This window comes from Bos javanicus, chromosome 1 (assembly GCF_032452875.1).
Source record: "Bos javanicus breed banteng chromosome 1, ARS-OSU_banteng_1.0, whole genome shotgun sequence".
Classification (NCBI taxonomy): Eukaryota; Metazoa; Chordata; class Mammalia; order Artiodactyla; family Bovidae; genus Bos; species Bos javanicus.
This window is the reverse complement of record NC_083868.1, coordinates 72,012,860-72,027,147: the sequence shown is the minus strand read 5'-3', so window position 1 is coordinate 72,027,147 and position 14,288 is coordinate 72,012,860. Positions and strand designations below refer to the sequence as shown.

Sequence of the window (14,288 nt, the reverse complement as noted above, 5' to 3'; positions counted from 1 at the left end):
TATATGGGAGGGGCTCTTTGATTGGTTTTCTTGAAGGGCAATAAAGTGGCCAACCTGACTTTAAAAATAGTTCTATGGAGATATAATTCACATACCATACAATTCACCCATTTAAAGTGTATAATTCCATGGCTTTTGGTACATTCACTGAGTTGCACATCCAACACCAAATAGATTTTAGAACACACTCATTAACCTCAGAAAAACTCCTAACCCTTTAACGGTCTACCCCAAGTCATAGCCCTCAACCCCAGGCAACCACTAGTCTTCTTGCTATCTCTATAAATTTGCCTATTCAGGATATTTCATATACATAAAAACATACACTATGTGGTCCTTTGTAACTAACTTCTTTTACTTAACATAATATTTTCAAAGATTATGCTTATATCATATAATATATACCAGTACTTTAAGCCTTTTTATTGCTGAATAATAATTCATTGTATGAATATATATATATTTTAGTCCATCGTCTGTTCATGAACTTTCAGGTTGTTTCCACTTTTTGGCTATTGTGGATACTGCTGCTAAGAACATTTGTGTACAATTTTTGTGTGGACATGTGTTTTCAATTCTCTTCGGTATATATTCAGGAGTGGAATTGTTGTGTCATATAGTAACTGTCTGTTTAACCATTTGAGAAACTGCCAGATTGTTTTCTAAAGTGGCTGCACCATTTTACATCCCCACCAGTAACATATGTGGGTTCTGATTGCTCTGTATTCTAGGTGTGTGCTTAGTCACTCAGTCATGTCTGACTCTTTTTGAGCCCATGGACTATAGCCCACCAGGCTCCTCTGTCCATGGGATTTCTCAGTCAAGAATACTCAAATTCTAATAAGGTGGATGAAACTGGAGCCTATTATGTAGAGTGAAGTCAGAAAGAAAAACACCAATACAGTATGTTAATGCATATATATGGAGTTTGATCTCTGAATAATGACCCTACATGCGAGACAGCAAAAGAGACACTGATGTAAAGAACAGACTTTTGGACTCTGTGGGAGAAGGCCAGGGTGGGATGATTTGAGAGAATAGCATTGAAACATGTATATTATTGTTAAGGGACACACACCGATTGAAACCACCCACCCTGGCCAGGCACCATAGTAACCATTTGCATGAGTTGTTTTATAACAGGAGGTCCTGGTAAGGAACAGGGAACTAATAAGCCTCCACCAACCAGAAGAGTTCGGGAAAGGTCAAAAGGAGACACCACCTATCTGACCACCTCCCAGAATCCTTCTCTCTGGCATCCATCTTGGCTGAACAAGGTGTGAACCACCAGGAAGGACTCTGAGTCAGAACGATTGGCTAAGGACAACCTGGAAACTAATACCATCAACATAAAACCCAAGACTGCAAGCCATGTGACAGAGCAGTTCTCTTGGGTTCCCTTACCCTGCTGCTCTCCATCCGGGTGTTCTTTCCCAATAAAATCACTTGCTTTGTCAGCACATGTGTCTCCTCAGACAGTTCATTTCCAAGTGTTAGACAAGAGCCCAGTTTCAGGCCCTGGAAGGGGTCCCCTTTCCTGCAACATTATCATATATGAAATAGATCTCTAGTCCAGGTTTGATGCATGAGGCAGGGTGCTCAGGGCTGGTGCACTGGGATGACCCTGAGGGATGGGATGGGGAGGGAAGTGGGAGGGGGTTCAGGATGGGGAACACAAGTACACGCATGGCTGATTCATGTCAATGTATGTCAAAACCACTACAATATTGTAAAGTAATTAGCCTCCAATTAAAATAAATACATTAATTTAAAAATTAATAAATTCTTCTAAAAAATAAAAAAAGAATACTGGAGTGGGTTGTAACCCAACAGAAGAGTGGATTTTCTTCTCCAGGGGATCTCCATGACCCAGGGATTAAACTCGTGTCTCTTGCATCTCCTGCCTTGTAGGTAGATTCTTTACCAACTGAGCTATCCAGGAAGCATATCCTAGGTAGCGTTTGTTCTAATGATAGGTATGTTTTAACAGATGTGTCTTTTTGGTTATAGCCATCCTAGTGGGTATGACGGAGAAGGCAATGGCACCCCACTCCAGTACTCTTGCCTGGAAAATCCCGTGGACGGAGGAGCCTGGTGGGCTGCAGTCCATGGGGTCGCTAAGAGTCAGACACGACTGAGTGACTTCACTTTCACTTTTCACTTTCACGCATTGGAGAAGGAAATGGCAACCCACTCCAGTGTTCTTGCCTGGAGAATCCCAGGGATGGGGTAGCCTTGTGGGCTGCCATCTATGGGGTCGCACAGAGTCGGACACGACTGAAGCCACTTAGCAGCCGCAGTAGCAACAGTGGGTATGAAGTTGTATCTGATTGTGATTTTGATTTGCATTTTCCTGGTGGCTCAGACTAACATTTATTGTGAATCTCCCAACTGTATCTATTGTTTTTTCCCCCTCAGGAAATTCCCTTTTTGTTTTGTCTGGAGGATATGTGTCCAGCTATGGCTCCTGGATCTAAGGGGAGGAAGTAAGTTGGTAAGGGCATATCTCTGTGTTTAGTGTGCATATTTTCTCTTAGTCTCCTGTTTTTATTACTGTAACTCATCACCACCTTCTGCATTTACCACCCCCAAAACTGAAACCTCTCTGTTTCTTCAGTAAATAAAACTCCTGTCTTTTGGAGTAGAAGGGGAGGGGGTCACCCATCTGAGTGTATGGAAACGTAACATCTAATTTCTCCTTATTTAGGTATTTAATCATTCTCCTTTTCATCACCCCCTCCATTGCCCCACAATGCCTAGCTGCACCTCATCTTCAGTGGTATCTGGAGCCTCTATTTCCTTAGCTCTTTTCAGTTCAGTTCAGTTGCTCAGTTGTGTCTGACTCTTTTCGACCCATGAATCGCAGCACACCAGGCCTTCCTGTCCATCACCAAGTCCCAGAGTTCACTCAGACTCACGTCCATCCAGTCGTTGATGCCATCCAGCCATCTCATCCTCTGTCGTCCCCTTCTCCTCCTGCCCCCAATCCCTTCCAGCATCAGAGTCTTTTCCAATGAGTCAACTCTTTGCATGAGGTGGCCAAAGTACTGGAGTTTCAGCTTTAGCATCATTCCCTCCAAAGAAATCCCAGGGCTGATCTCCTTCAGAATGGACTGGTTAGATCTCTTTGCAGTTCAAGGGACTCTCAAGAGTCTTCTCCAACACCATAGTTCAAAAGCATCAATTCTTTGGTGCTCAGTCTTCTTCACAGTCCAACTCTCACATCCATACATGACCACTGGAAAAACCATAGCCTTGACTAGACGGACCTTTGTTGGCAAAGTAATGTCTCTGCTTTTCAATATGCTATCTAGGTTGGTCATAACTTTTCTTCCAAGGAGTAACGGTCTTTTAATTTCATGGCTGCAGCTCTTTTGCTCTTTTAGGATTCTTCAAAACAATATACCTGCTTCTTTCTAGATATAAAATTTTAATTCAAATGTTTAAATTGAATGTTTAACGTTTAAGTGTTTAATTCAAATGTATTTCAAGTGTTTCCAAAAATACAGACAATGAGCCAAGCAGATAGTCTTGTTATGTTAATCAATAGTTAACACATCACACAAACACACTCGCATTTTTTCCTACTTGTTTTCTTTTAGTTAGTTATTTTTGACTCCCCCAACTCCTAGCTCAGGCACTTGAATTTGACCAATTCTCCAACTACTTTCTATCTTTTTTGGGGTTACTAAGCACTCTTATTTTCATTGAATATGGAGAAACAAGTTTCTTTTTGTTCTAATATTTTCGGAGTGATTTTCTAAGAGAGAAAGGAATATAGCTTTATTCTACTCCTCTGAATCCAAGCTTCTCTAAATTATCATGGTAACATTTCTTATCCAATATCTGCTCCTCCCTTTTTCTTAAATACTTTCGCCACTTTCATTAGCAATTGATAACATCAGCCTCCTTTTAATTTTTGTTTTTATAGTTATTATTTTATTGTCCCCCACCTACTTTGGGCTTAGCTTTATTTATTCATAAAGTAACTTGCAATTTGAAATGTTTTCCAAGTTTCAGAAATTTTGCACGGTTTTAGAAAAGCATATGTGGAAGTTTCCTCAACTATAGCCCAATTTATTAACAAAAGATAATTAATTTCATTTTTTAAAAAAAACTATCTTTTGAAAGAAATTAATCTAATATAAAGGGAATTTAAATAGAAAATAATATTTAAATGATATTTTGTTGTTACTGTTCTGGTGAGCTTAAAATAAAAGGAAATAATAAAGGAATCTGGGGTTATACAACATGAGAAACAGGAAAATGACAGCTCTGGATTGTGTCATTTCCCAAAAATGAGAGACTGGCACAGAGAGCTTCTAGAAGACTATGGCAGTTTTTTGTGCTAAAGGAGATTGGTCACTGGGACTCAATCAATGTCTCATTATGAAGACTCTTTCGGATTCTTTTGCTTATCAGAATTCTATTAGCCAAGCCACGGTTCAGAAATGAAATACAAATGATTTCCTAAAATTCCAGCAGTGTTTCTTCAAATTCCAATTAGGTTTCCTATGAAAGGATAATCTGACCAGAGGGCCCTACCCAGAGCCTTCTTTGAATAGACACTGGTAATCCTCTTGGTAGGGAGTGGGGTGAGGAGGCTGTCTCATGTAGAGATTTGACTATAATCCTAAGGATTTCAATATGGGATTCTAGAGTTCTGTCAATACTCTGAGCTCCTCACAAGTAGAAAGGCAAATTTGGTTAAACTTAGAAATGTATTTTTAGAAAGTATTACTAATTTCCCACTCCCCCTCCCTGCCCAGAGGAAGACCGATTTTTCCTGAAATGCCAGTAGCGTTCTGCTATCAGGCAGAAGTCTTTAATAATTGTGTGCTGATATTATCTGGGAGCTCTTCTGTCTTGCAAAGGAGAGGATAGCACTAGATGGTGTCCAAGGACCCTTCCAGACTGGTTGTCCCATACATCTGTGAAACCTCTCATTAATACTCAAGGGTATTTTTCAGAGTAAAGGAAGGAGAGACAAAGTTACAGAGTACTTTAAATAAAATCTTTGCATTAAAAAAACTTATTTAGTTATCATGTATAATTAGGGTGTGGATACTTATTTCTTTGTGGTCAGAGGTGACATTCCTATTTCCATAAAAATTATCTTCACTGTTAAAAGCATTCAAATATATGATAAATAGGTAACAGACTAGCCAGTGCTATATTTTATCAGATTCTTTGTGTCTCTCTTCTCTCTCTTTCCCTTAGTATCTGTCTTTCTGACATCTGTATCTCCAATCTGTCTCTTATACACCTGCTGCCTGCCCCAACACACACACACACACACACACACACACACACACACATACAGTTGTTTGCTTGTTGTTTTAGAAAAGAATCAAGTAGAGAAAATGCAACATAATTCAATAGAGTAAACAATGAACTACCCATCAGTCCCACTCTGTTACTCACTAGCTGTGGTGTCCTAGACTGGATTATTTATTTCCTTTTTCCTCAATGTCCTCCTCTGCAAAGTGGGAGGTCATAACTGATACATTTATCTCAAAGGTTGCTGTGAGACTACAATGAGTTAAATCTGTCTTTGAACACTCTATGAAGGGCTATAGCAGTACAAAAGTACACCAGTTTAAATGGGAAGAAGTTAGAGAAGGCAATGGCACCCCACTCCAGTACTTTTGCCTGGAAAATCCCAAGGACAGAGGAGCCTGGTGGGCTGCAGTCCATGGGGTCGCTAAGAGTCAGACACGACTGAGCGACTTCACTTTCCCTTTTCACTTTCATGCATTGGAGAAGGAAATGGCAACCCACTCCAGTGTTCTTGCCTGGAGAATCCCAGGGACGGGGGAGCCTGGTGGGCTGCCGTCTCTGGGGTCACACAGAGTCGGACACGACTGAAGCGACTTAGCAGCAGCAGCAGCAGTAGCAGCAGCAGTTATTAGTCTGATACGGACTTAGGAACCCATTACAGCATAATATAGGAATTTGAGGATGGATTATACATTAAAAAGCATGAGTTCAGACCCTAATTGTCATGGAGGTGGGCAACTGTCCATGTTTTAAAGAGAATTGATTTCAACTTGTACCTTGTGTTTTGTTAAGAATTATCTGTGTAGAAGCAGGTCAGTCTTAGTACCACTAAAAATGGATGGAATGGATTTTTGATGTAGATAAAATGGTACAAATACCACAGCAGGGACCAAAATTTCAAGTGCTTGGAACTGTTGTCTCAAAGGCCACTTAGTCCAATCTTCTGTCCTGGTTATCTACCTCTCTCTGACAAGGAAGCCTTGCTGGATTCTTTCAGCCTCTGCTAGAAGGGGAACACCCACCATCCTAGGGCAGTTCTTTGTAATTTTAGAGTTCTGACCGATTACAGTAAGGAAGAACTTCTTGTGGCCCTGTAAACTCTCATCCATTAGTTTTAGTCCTGTCCCCTAGATACACAGGCTTGTTTGAAGATTAAAATCAAGCTCCCTGAAGTTCTCTTTTCTGAAAGAACTGACCCTAGGTTCCCCACTGGGGCAAGGTTTCACATCCCTGACTGCTCTGCTTACTCTTTTCTTTCTGGGTGCTGATTTGCTAGATCCCTCTTAAGCGTGTTGCCAGGAAATGCCTCCTGAGCTCTTCCTGGAGGTCTAAACCAGCATGGTCACTTGTTTCATTCTCAGCACTGTTCCTTTTCTTGTAGCCTAAGCTGGCATGGCTGTTTTTGATAGCATCCTTTCCTTTTATTGATGACCTTGGCATGGGCAGCACACTGCCACTGCCAGAGTGAGAGCAGAAGATGCAATAGAGTCTGGCAGGACCTGGGTAATTTTACACAAGATAGGCTGGGGACCTGGCTGGGGGTAAGGACACAGACAGAGATGTGGAGCTATAAGGGTGGCTTGGGTAGAGGGATATTACAAAGGGAAGGTTTAAAACTGAGAAACAATTTTGTTTGAGAGTCAAATATCTGACATCTCAATAGAAGAATAGTGGATTAGAGTCTTTCTCTGTAATCCTTTGGCTCCTAAGGCTTTGAAGCTATTTCAAAGGAAAGTTAAGTTGCAGCTGGAAAGTTTATATACATATATCTATGTATATACATTATTATAATTATTTTTAATGAGGAGGTTGGGACATTAATCAGATCCTGTATTAGATCTCAGTTGATGGCAGCTGCTATCTGCATGAAGTGAGGAGAACTTCGAGGAAATAAAAGTTTGGAAAAATCCAGATGCTATTGCTTTGTATGTTGTGATGATGTGTTAGCCAGACTCTAACAGGCCCCCGTTGAGTCTAACCTTCTGGTATTCATACTCTTTGAGGTTGACCTGAGTAACAAATATGAGGCTGTGGAAATGATGGTATGTTACTTTTGAGATTAGGTTATGAAAGATGTTGTGGTTGCTGCCTTGCTCTCTATGAACACTTGCTCTGGAGGAAGACAGCCACCATATCATGAAGATAATCACGCAGCCTTATAGACAGAACTGCTTGGTAAACTGAGGCCTCTTGCAACAGTAAGAGGCCATGTGGGAGTCATATTGGAAGAGCCTCCTTTAATCCATTAAATCTTCAGATGATTGTAGCCCTGGTAAACATCTTGACTGCAATCTCTTGAGACCACAAGCCAGAACCATCCAGCTAAAGTTCTCCTGAATTTCTGATGCACAGAAAATGTGACATAATGTTTATTACTGTTTTAGTTACTAAGCTACTGTGTTTTAAGTTACTAAGCTCTGAGGAATTTGTTATGCAGCTTTAGGTAACTAATACTGATGGATAGAATGGAGGAATGAAGAATAAAGGCTCTGCATTCTAGGCCTGGACTTATCCTAGCCCCAAGGGTGGAACAGGTGTTAGCATCATTCATTTATGTCCATTCTGGACACTGCTGACCACGTATGGCTAAAAGATGACAAGAAGAAGGGGCTTCATGTCCTCTTGTTTCCTCTTCTTTCTCTGCCTTCTTTTTGTTTTTAGGGAGAGGACTAGGAAGACACTGAGAACTCACACAGATTTTGTTTTTGACTTGTCAGTGGCTCCTGAGAAAACCTGCATTGGTCTTTGTCCATTTGTTACTAGGCTGTGGGTCCTTGAGAGCAGGGCTTAGATCTTTATTTCTATCCCCATCACCTACCAAGTGAACATATTTGAACAACAGATGAATTTAAGGGGGTAGATGAACTCTCTTCTCCTAAATTCTGCTGATTCCATTCTTAGAATGGTTCCTGAAGTGGAACCACTTCACTCACAGTTCATCATTGAAGTCTTGGTAACAGCATGCATGCCATCAGTCATTTTCACTGTTAACCCTTTACTGTGCTGTGCTTAGTTGCTCAGTCTTGTCCAGCTCTTTGCGACGCGAAGAACTATAGCCTGCTAGGCTCCTGTCCACAGGGATTCTCAAGGCAAGAATACTGGACTGGGTTGCCATGCACACTTCCAGGGGATCTTCCTAATCCAGGGATCCAACCCAGGTCTCCCGCATTGCAGGCAGATTCTTAACCATCTGAGTCATCCAGGGAAGCCCACTATTAACCCTTCCCACCAGCTATTTCACTATTTAAAAAATCCTCCTATTTAAGCCCTTGCTTTTAAGATCTTCCTTTTACTTTTCCATCCCATTTCTTCTCTGAAATGCTGCTTTAACTGTTGCTCAAGCTCCCATGATGCAGGAGCACATAAAGAGATTTTCGATCAATACACCAGCAATATACTACTCTCAGGTGTCCAAAGTCACAGTGGAAGGAATCTTGAACTGAAGCTAGGAGCATTAATTCTGGGCTGCTGTCACTGATTGGTCTATATGTCCTTGGGCAAATTGCTTCCCCTCTCTGGACTTCAGTTTATCTTAAACTGAGATAGTAAGTCTAGATGAGCTCTTAAGTCATTGGGTTCTCATAACAAGTTAGGATTCCAAGATGCAATCCAGAACTGAAACCCGTATACCTCTAAGCAACTGTTATGATTACAGTACAAGGTTTCCGGGACTTCTCTTTATTAGCCCAAGGATATTGCCTCAGTGAAAGGCTATCTGGTTTATTGGGGAAAGCCTTCTAATTTTGACAGACATGATTTCTGTGGTTCCAGTTTTGTCACTAACTCTAGGTGATCTTGAAATAGCTCAACAGAATTCCATCACCTCCACTAGCTTTGTTCACAGTGATGCTTCCTAAGCTCCACTTGACTTCGAATTCCAGGGTGCCTGGTTCTAAATGAGTGATCACACCATCATGATTATCTGGGTCATGAAGATCTTTTTGTACAGTTCTTGTGTGTATTCTTGCCACCTCTTCTTATTATCTTCTGCTTTTGTTAGGTCCATACCATTTCTGTCCTTTATTGAGCCCATCTTTGCATGAAATGGTCCCTTGGAATCTCTAATTTTCTTGAAGAGATCTCTAGTCTTTTCCATTCTATTGTTTTCCTCTTTTCTTTGCATTAATCACTGAGGAAGGCTTTCTTATCTCTCCTTGCTATTCTTTGGAACTCTTCATTCAGATGGGTATATCTTTCCTTTTCTCCTTTGTCTTTTGCTTCTCTTCTTTTCACAGCTATTTGTAAGGAATCACTGCACATCATGACTGCAGCCATGAAAAGACACTTGCTCCTTGGAAGAAAAGTTATGACCAACCTAGACAGCATATTAAAAAGTAGAGACATTACTTTGCCAACAAAGGTCCGTCTAGTCAAAGCTATAGTTTTTCCAGTAGTCATGTATGGATGTGAAAGTCGGGCTATAAGAAAGCTGATAGAAGAAGAATTGATGCTATTGAACTGTGGTGTTGGAGAAGACTCTTGAGAGTTCCTTGGACTGCAAGGAGATCCAACCAGTCAATCCTAAAGGAAATCAGTTATGAATATTCACTGGAAGGACTGATGCTGAAACTCCAAACTTTGGCCACCTGATGGGAAGAACTGGCTCACTGGAAAAGATCCTGATACTGGGAAAGATTGAAGGTGGGAGGAGAAGGGGACGACAGGAGATGAGATGGTTGAATGGCATCACCGACTCAATGGACAAGAGTTTGAGTAAGCTTCAGGAGTTGGTGATGGACAGGGAGGCCTGGCGTGCTGCAGTCCATGGGGTCGCAAAGAGTCGGACACGACTGAGCGACTGAACTGAATTGGGTGATCTTAGGCAAATTCTTCTTTCTGGATCAGAGCATGGAGGTTGCTGCTACACAGAAGAGGGTCGAAGACCTGGAAGTGATTTGGACATCTTTGACCAATTCCTTTTCCAGATCCTGGGAGGCTCAGCCCAGGAGCCAGGTCCTGGCCGGCCAGTTGTCCCTTTCCTAGGTGCAACCGAAAGTTAAACTAGCTTTGCTAACTGAGCTTCGGCTGGGCGGGCGGTAGCTACAGGTGAGTTCTTAAAGGGACCGCCAGAGCTTGAGTAATACTTGAAGCTGTTGACTTGGAGGGAGTTGCAGGCAAGGGAGAATGAATGAGAAAACGAACGAACCAATTTTCTATTCCCTTCCTTAAATGCATTCATACTTGGAATTAATCACTTAGATTTAAAAAATTCTCTGGTAAAACCTTCAATCTCTTATCAGATTAACTAATCTCCATGTTTTACCTACCCTTCTTTAATTCAGTTCCTCCGAAACTTTTACTGAGGGGCTAATACTAACTTTTAAAAAATTAGCACCGAGTGTAAGAACGCAAAGACGGCACCCCTCCCCCTCGCAAATGCCTCCCTTTTCCCCCTCCCAGGCTCCGCCCTTTCCCGCCCCCTATCGTGGGTGGCGCAGTCGACACCTCCCAGAGAATGCTTTTCCAGGTTGGGGATCCACCCCTGGGGTGGATCTCTCTCCGGCAGAGTTGGAAACGACACGCGTTTAGTGAGGTTAAAGGGTGTCTCGGAATGTGTGTCCTGAATCTGGTGTAGGTGAGGTCACATTTCTCTTCCATCACTGTCACTCTTCCTCGCCTGGTGCTCTACTCGCTCAGAGCCGCGGGACACACCGGTGGGCTAGGACGAGGTAAAGGCGGGCTCTTCCAGGGCGCCCTGACCCACCTGTAGAGTCTGTGCGTGAACTCCTTTGTTCTCAGAACCACTTCGGTGGCCGCGCCTTTATGCAAGGAGCTTCTCTTGGATGTTCCTCAGGTCCCCTTCTGCCGTCCCCAGCCCCCTCCTGGCCCTCCTCCCTTTTCGAACCCAAAGGTAGCAGCGCTGAGAGCCCGGGGCTCGGCGCGAGCCGCCTCCTCACTTCCCATTGGCTGAGAGCGCTGGGAAAGCGGTCACGTGGGGGCGCGGCAATCCAGATCAAGGGCCGCCATCTTGGCGGAAAGTTTGGGGGGAGAGCGGTTGGGGGCGCGGAAGGAGGCGAGGTTCCGGGGGTGTGGCGGCTAAGAGCTGAGAGGGCGAGCGGGCTAGCGGGCACCGGCGAGTGAGGAGGCGCCGGCGGCTGAGGCGGAGGAAGAGGCAACGGGGGTGCAGCCGCCGAGGGGAGCTCCTCCCCCGTTCCCTCACCCCCGTCTGCACAGCTCCGCGAGCCCCGGGTGGGGCGGGGGGACGTGGAGCGGGGCAGGGCGGGGGAGACGGTCCGGGGCGCACCCCAGCTCCGAGCGCACGCCACTCGCAGGAACTTTGTGGCGGCGCCGCAGGTGTGGGGGCCCGCGGAGGTGTGCATGTGGGGCACGAGGGCGTCGGAGAGCGGTCGCTGTCCTGTCCGGCCCTCGCTGGAGTAGCTCGGAGGAAGCCAACAAGGAATCAGGCAAGCGAGAGGAGGGGGCCCGAGCAGGGCGGGGTGATCATTCCAGTTGGTTCCTTCTCCGACTGCTTTACAGTCTCTGCTGGTTTAGGGGCCAAGGGTCGGAGCGCCTCTTCACCCCCCAGTAGCAGGTGGGGGGTATGCCTTCTAATACCGGGGGAGGGGTGGCCCCACGTCTAGCATTAAGCGCCCTTTGGAAAAGGGGCAGCTTTCGAGGAGAGTTTGGCAGCTTGCTACTGTCTGCTCTTAATTTGCAGGGGAACCCAACGTTAGGTAAAAGCTTTCTACATTGACACTGCTGGGTTTTGAGGCTCTTTCTCCTTTCACTTGGGAAAACTTTGCCAGGTGGACTTTTCAAATAGGGCTAGGAGTTTTTCGATTTGAGAGTTAGGGGTAAATGCTAGGTTAACCTCAACTCTGTTCTTTTCTGAATTCAGTTCTGTTTCCTGTTTTGTGTTCTAAGGTGTGTGTGCTCTCTTCCTGATTCTGGAGAAAAATGCCGGTCCGGAAGCAAGGTGAGAGTTTACTTCGGAACTCTTGTGGGTATCCCTAGCTTTTTTTCTGTTTTGTGCTTGCTGTGTTTTACAGATGTTTGTGTAACTGATGAAACAGCACAGCCTTAGCCTTACTACTTATGGAATCTAAGCCTCAATCATTCAGAAGATGGAAACACCTAAATGTTTGTCAAACTTTTTTCCCTTGCTATCTCTCTAGTGACTGGAGAGGCAATTAACTTTTTTCCCTCTGAAATGTCTTTTTAAAAAGTTTGTATTGGCGTTTTAATATTTCATTTTATTATTCTTAGTAAACCCTTTCGTGAACGAATGTAGAATATTGGCTAAGAACTACTAGTTTTGAAAGAATATTTGAATTATAATGACGGATTGTAGTAATCGGCGTTTGTATATTAGATCAACTGAAACCGTGTTATTAACGCTGATTAAATGATCACTAGAACACATTGGTTACAAAGTACTCACCTTGTTTTATTGTGACATAATGAACAGTTTTTGGATCATTTCTAAGGACTATGTGTACAGGAACATAGTAGCATGGATTGACTTGGAGGTTTGGAGAATCGTTTAGGTATCTTTGTAGTCATTTGCTGCATAGCTAGTTTGTAATACTTCCTTGTAAATATATAATTTTAATCAAACTTTTTGTTTCTTTGCAGATACCCAGAGAGCATTGCACCTTTTGGAAGATTATCGTTCGAAACTAAGCCAAACAGAAGACAGACAGCTCAGAAGTTCCATAGAACGGGTTATTAACATATTCCAGAGCAACCTCTTTCAGGCTTTAATAGGTGGGAATTAAAACTTTATTTGTGACCATTATGTGTCAGCTGGGCTTAAGGCTTCTCTGAATTCACTTATTTTGAACTTAAGAGAGGGATATACTTGGTTCTTTGTGAGGCATGCAGTTACTTGAACATCCAGTGAATTGTGTATTTTGATACTTAGACCAATATCTTTTCCAAAAATATCTAATAACCAAAAAAACTTTCAGTATGATTATTTCAGTGGTCTTTGATAACAAAGTGTAATATCCTAGCATTAAAAAATGAAGAGGTTGCAAAAAGTAATGACTGAATAACTGTTAGCTTGTTTCTTTGTTGGTTTTGTTATTTCTCTGGAATCTCTGAAAATGTTTGAAGAGTTCTGTGTTTAAGAACATTCATTCTCTTAATATAGACCTCTGTTTAAACTTGGCATTTGTAGAGTTATAGACTTGAAAAATGATCTTACAGGTAATCTTGGTCTAATCTTGTTTTACAGACAAGAATATTGAAACAATTTTATTTTTAACTGTAACTTAAATTTGATGTGGTTCATTGTTTTAAAGGAGAACTGAACAAGGGTGCTGAGTTCTACTCCTGACAGTGCTATTGATTGAATGAGATGGTATAAATCATATAATCTTTTCTAGGTCACTGCATTAGCTGTAGCATGTGGATGCAGTGGTACAGTGGCTTTTAACCTTTTTCCTAAAAAGTAGCTAGATTCTTTTTTAAAGCAAAATCTTATATTATGTACACAATTCCTGGTATATAAAACAAGATGATCTGTTCTGGCCCTCTTCTCTAGGTACCTTGAAAAGTTTACAAACCACTGAACTAGAAAAATTGTCCCTTTCAATTCTAAGAATAAAATGCATTTTTATTCATCATTGACTATATAACATTAAAATAAGACATTTCATTGGATTATATTTTTTTCCTCAGTAGTTACAGCCTTATATCTGTGTATCAATGGAGTAACTTTTGATGTGATTTGAGGTTAATGTATCCTATTCTATAGTACTTTGAAGTTAATGTAGTCTATCAAATAGCTTATTGGTAAATTGATACTCTACTAAATTAGTTTAAGAATTAAAACATTAAAGAAGATTACTCAGTACACTTAAATATAATTTAGCATTATTATAAACTTTTGAAAACATACACGGCAACAGAGAGAACAGTGTAATGAACTATTATGTCTGTCACTCATGTTTAAAAATGACCAGTATTTTGCTTATTTTGTTTAAACAGATGGACATTTATTAAATTTGAATTTCTAAGTTCTGAGGTTTAAGGTCCAAATGGATCAAATTGGATTCCTCTGA

At 42.1% G+C, this 14,288-nt stretch overlaps 1 protein-coding gene across 14 annotated transcripts in view; it reads left to right on the top strand.

Moving 5' to 3' along the window:
- Positions 1-10,730: 10,730 nt before the first annotated feature.
- DLG1 (discs large MAGUK scaffold protein 1) overlaps positions 10,731-14,288 on the top strand; it is a 271,051-nt gene continuing 267,493 nt past the window's right edge. For 6 of the 14 annotated variants that reach the window (XM_061411982.1, XM_061411976.1, XM_061411968.1 and 3 more), the window contains exons 1-3: positions 11,598-11,684; positions 12,145-12,196; positions 12,856-12,987. In XM_061411982.1, the coding sequence (XP_061267966.1) occupies positions 12,178-12,196; positions 12,856-12,987 (151 nt within the window). In that variant the 5' untranslated portion in view covers positions 11,598-11,684; positions 12,145-12,177. Of the gene's footprint in view, positions 10,856-10,895; positions 10,950-11,597; positions 11,685-12,144; positions 12,221-12,855; positions 12,988-14,288 lie in introns of those variants that run through there. The other 8 variants (XM_061411957.1, XM_061411940.1, XM_061411895.1 and 5 more) reach the window with 5 other exon arrangements.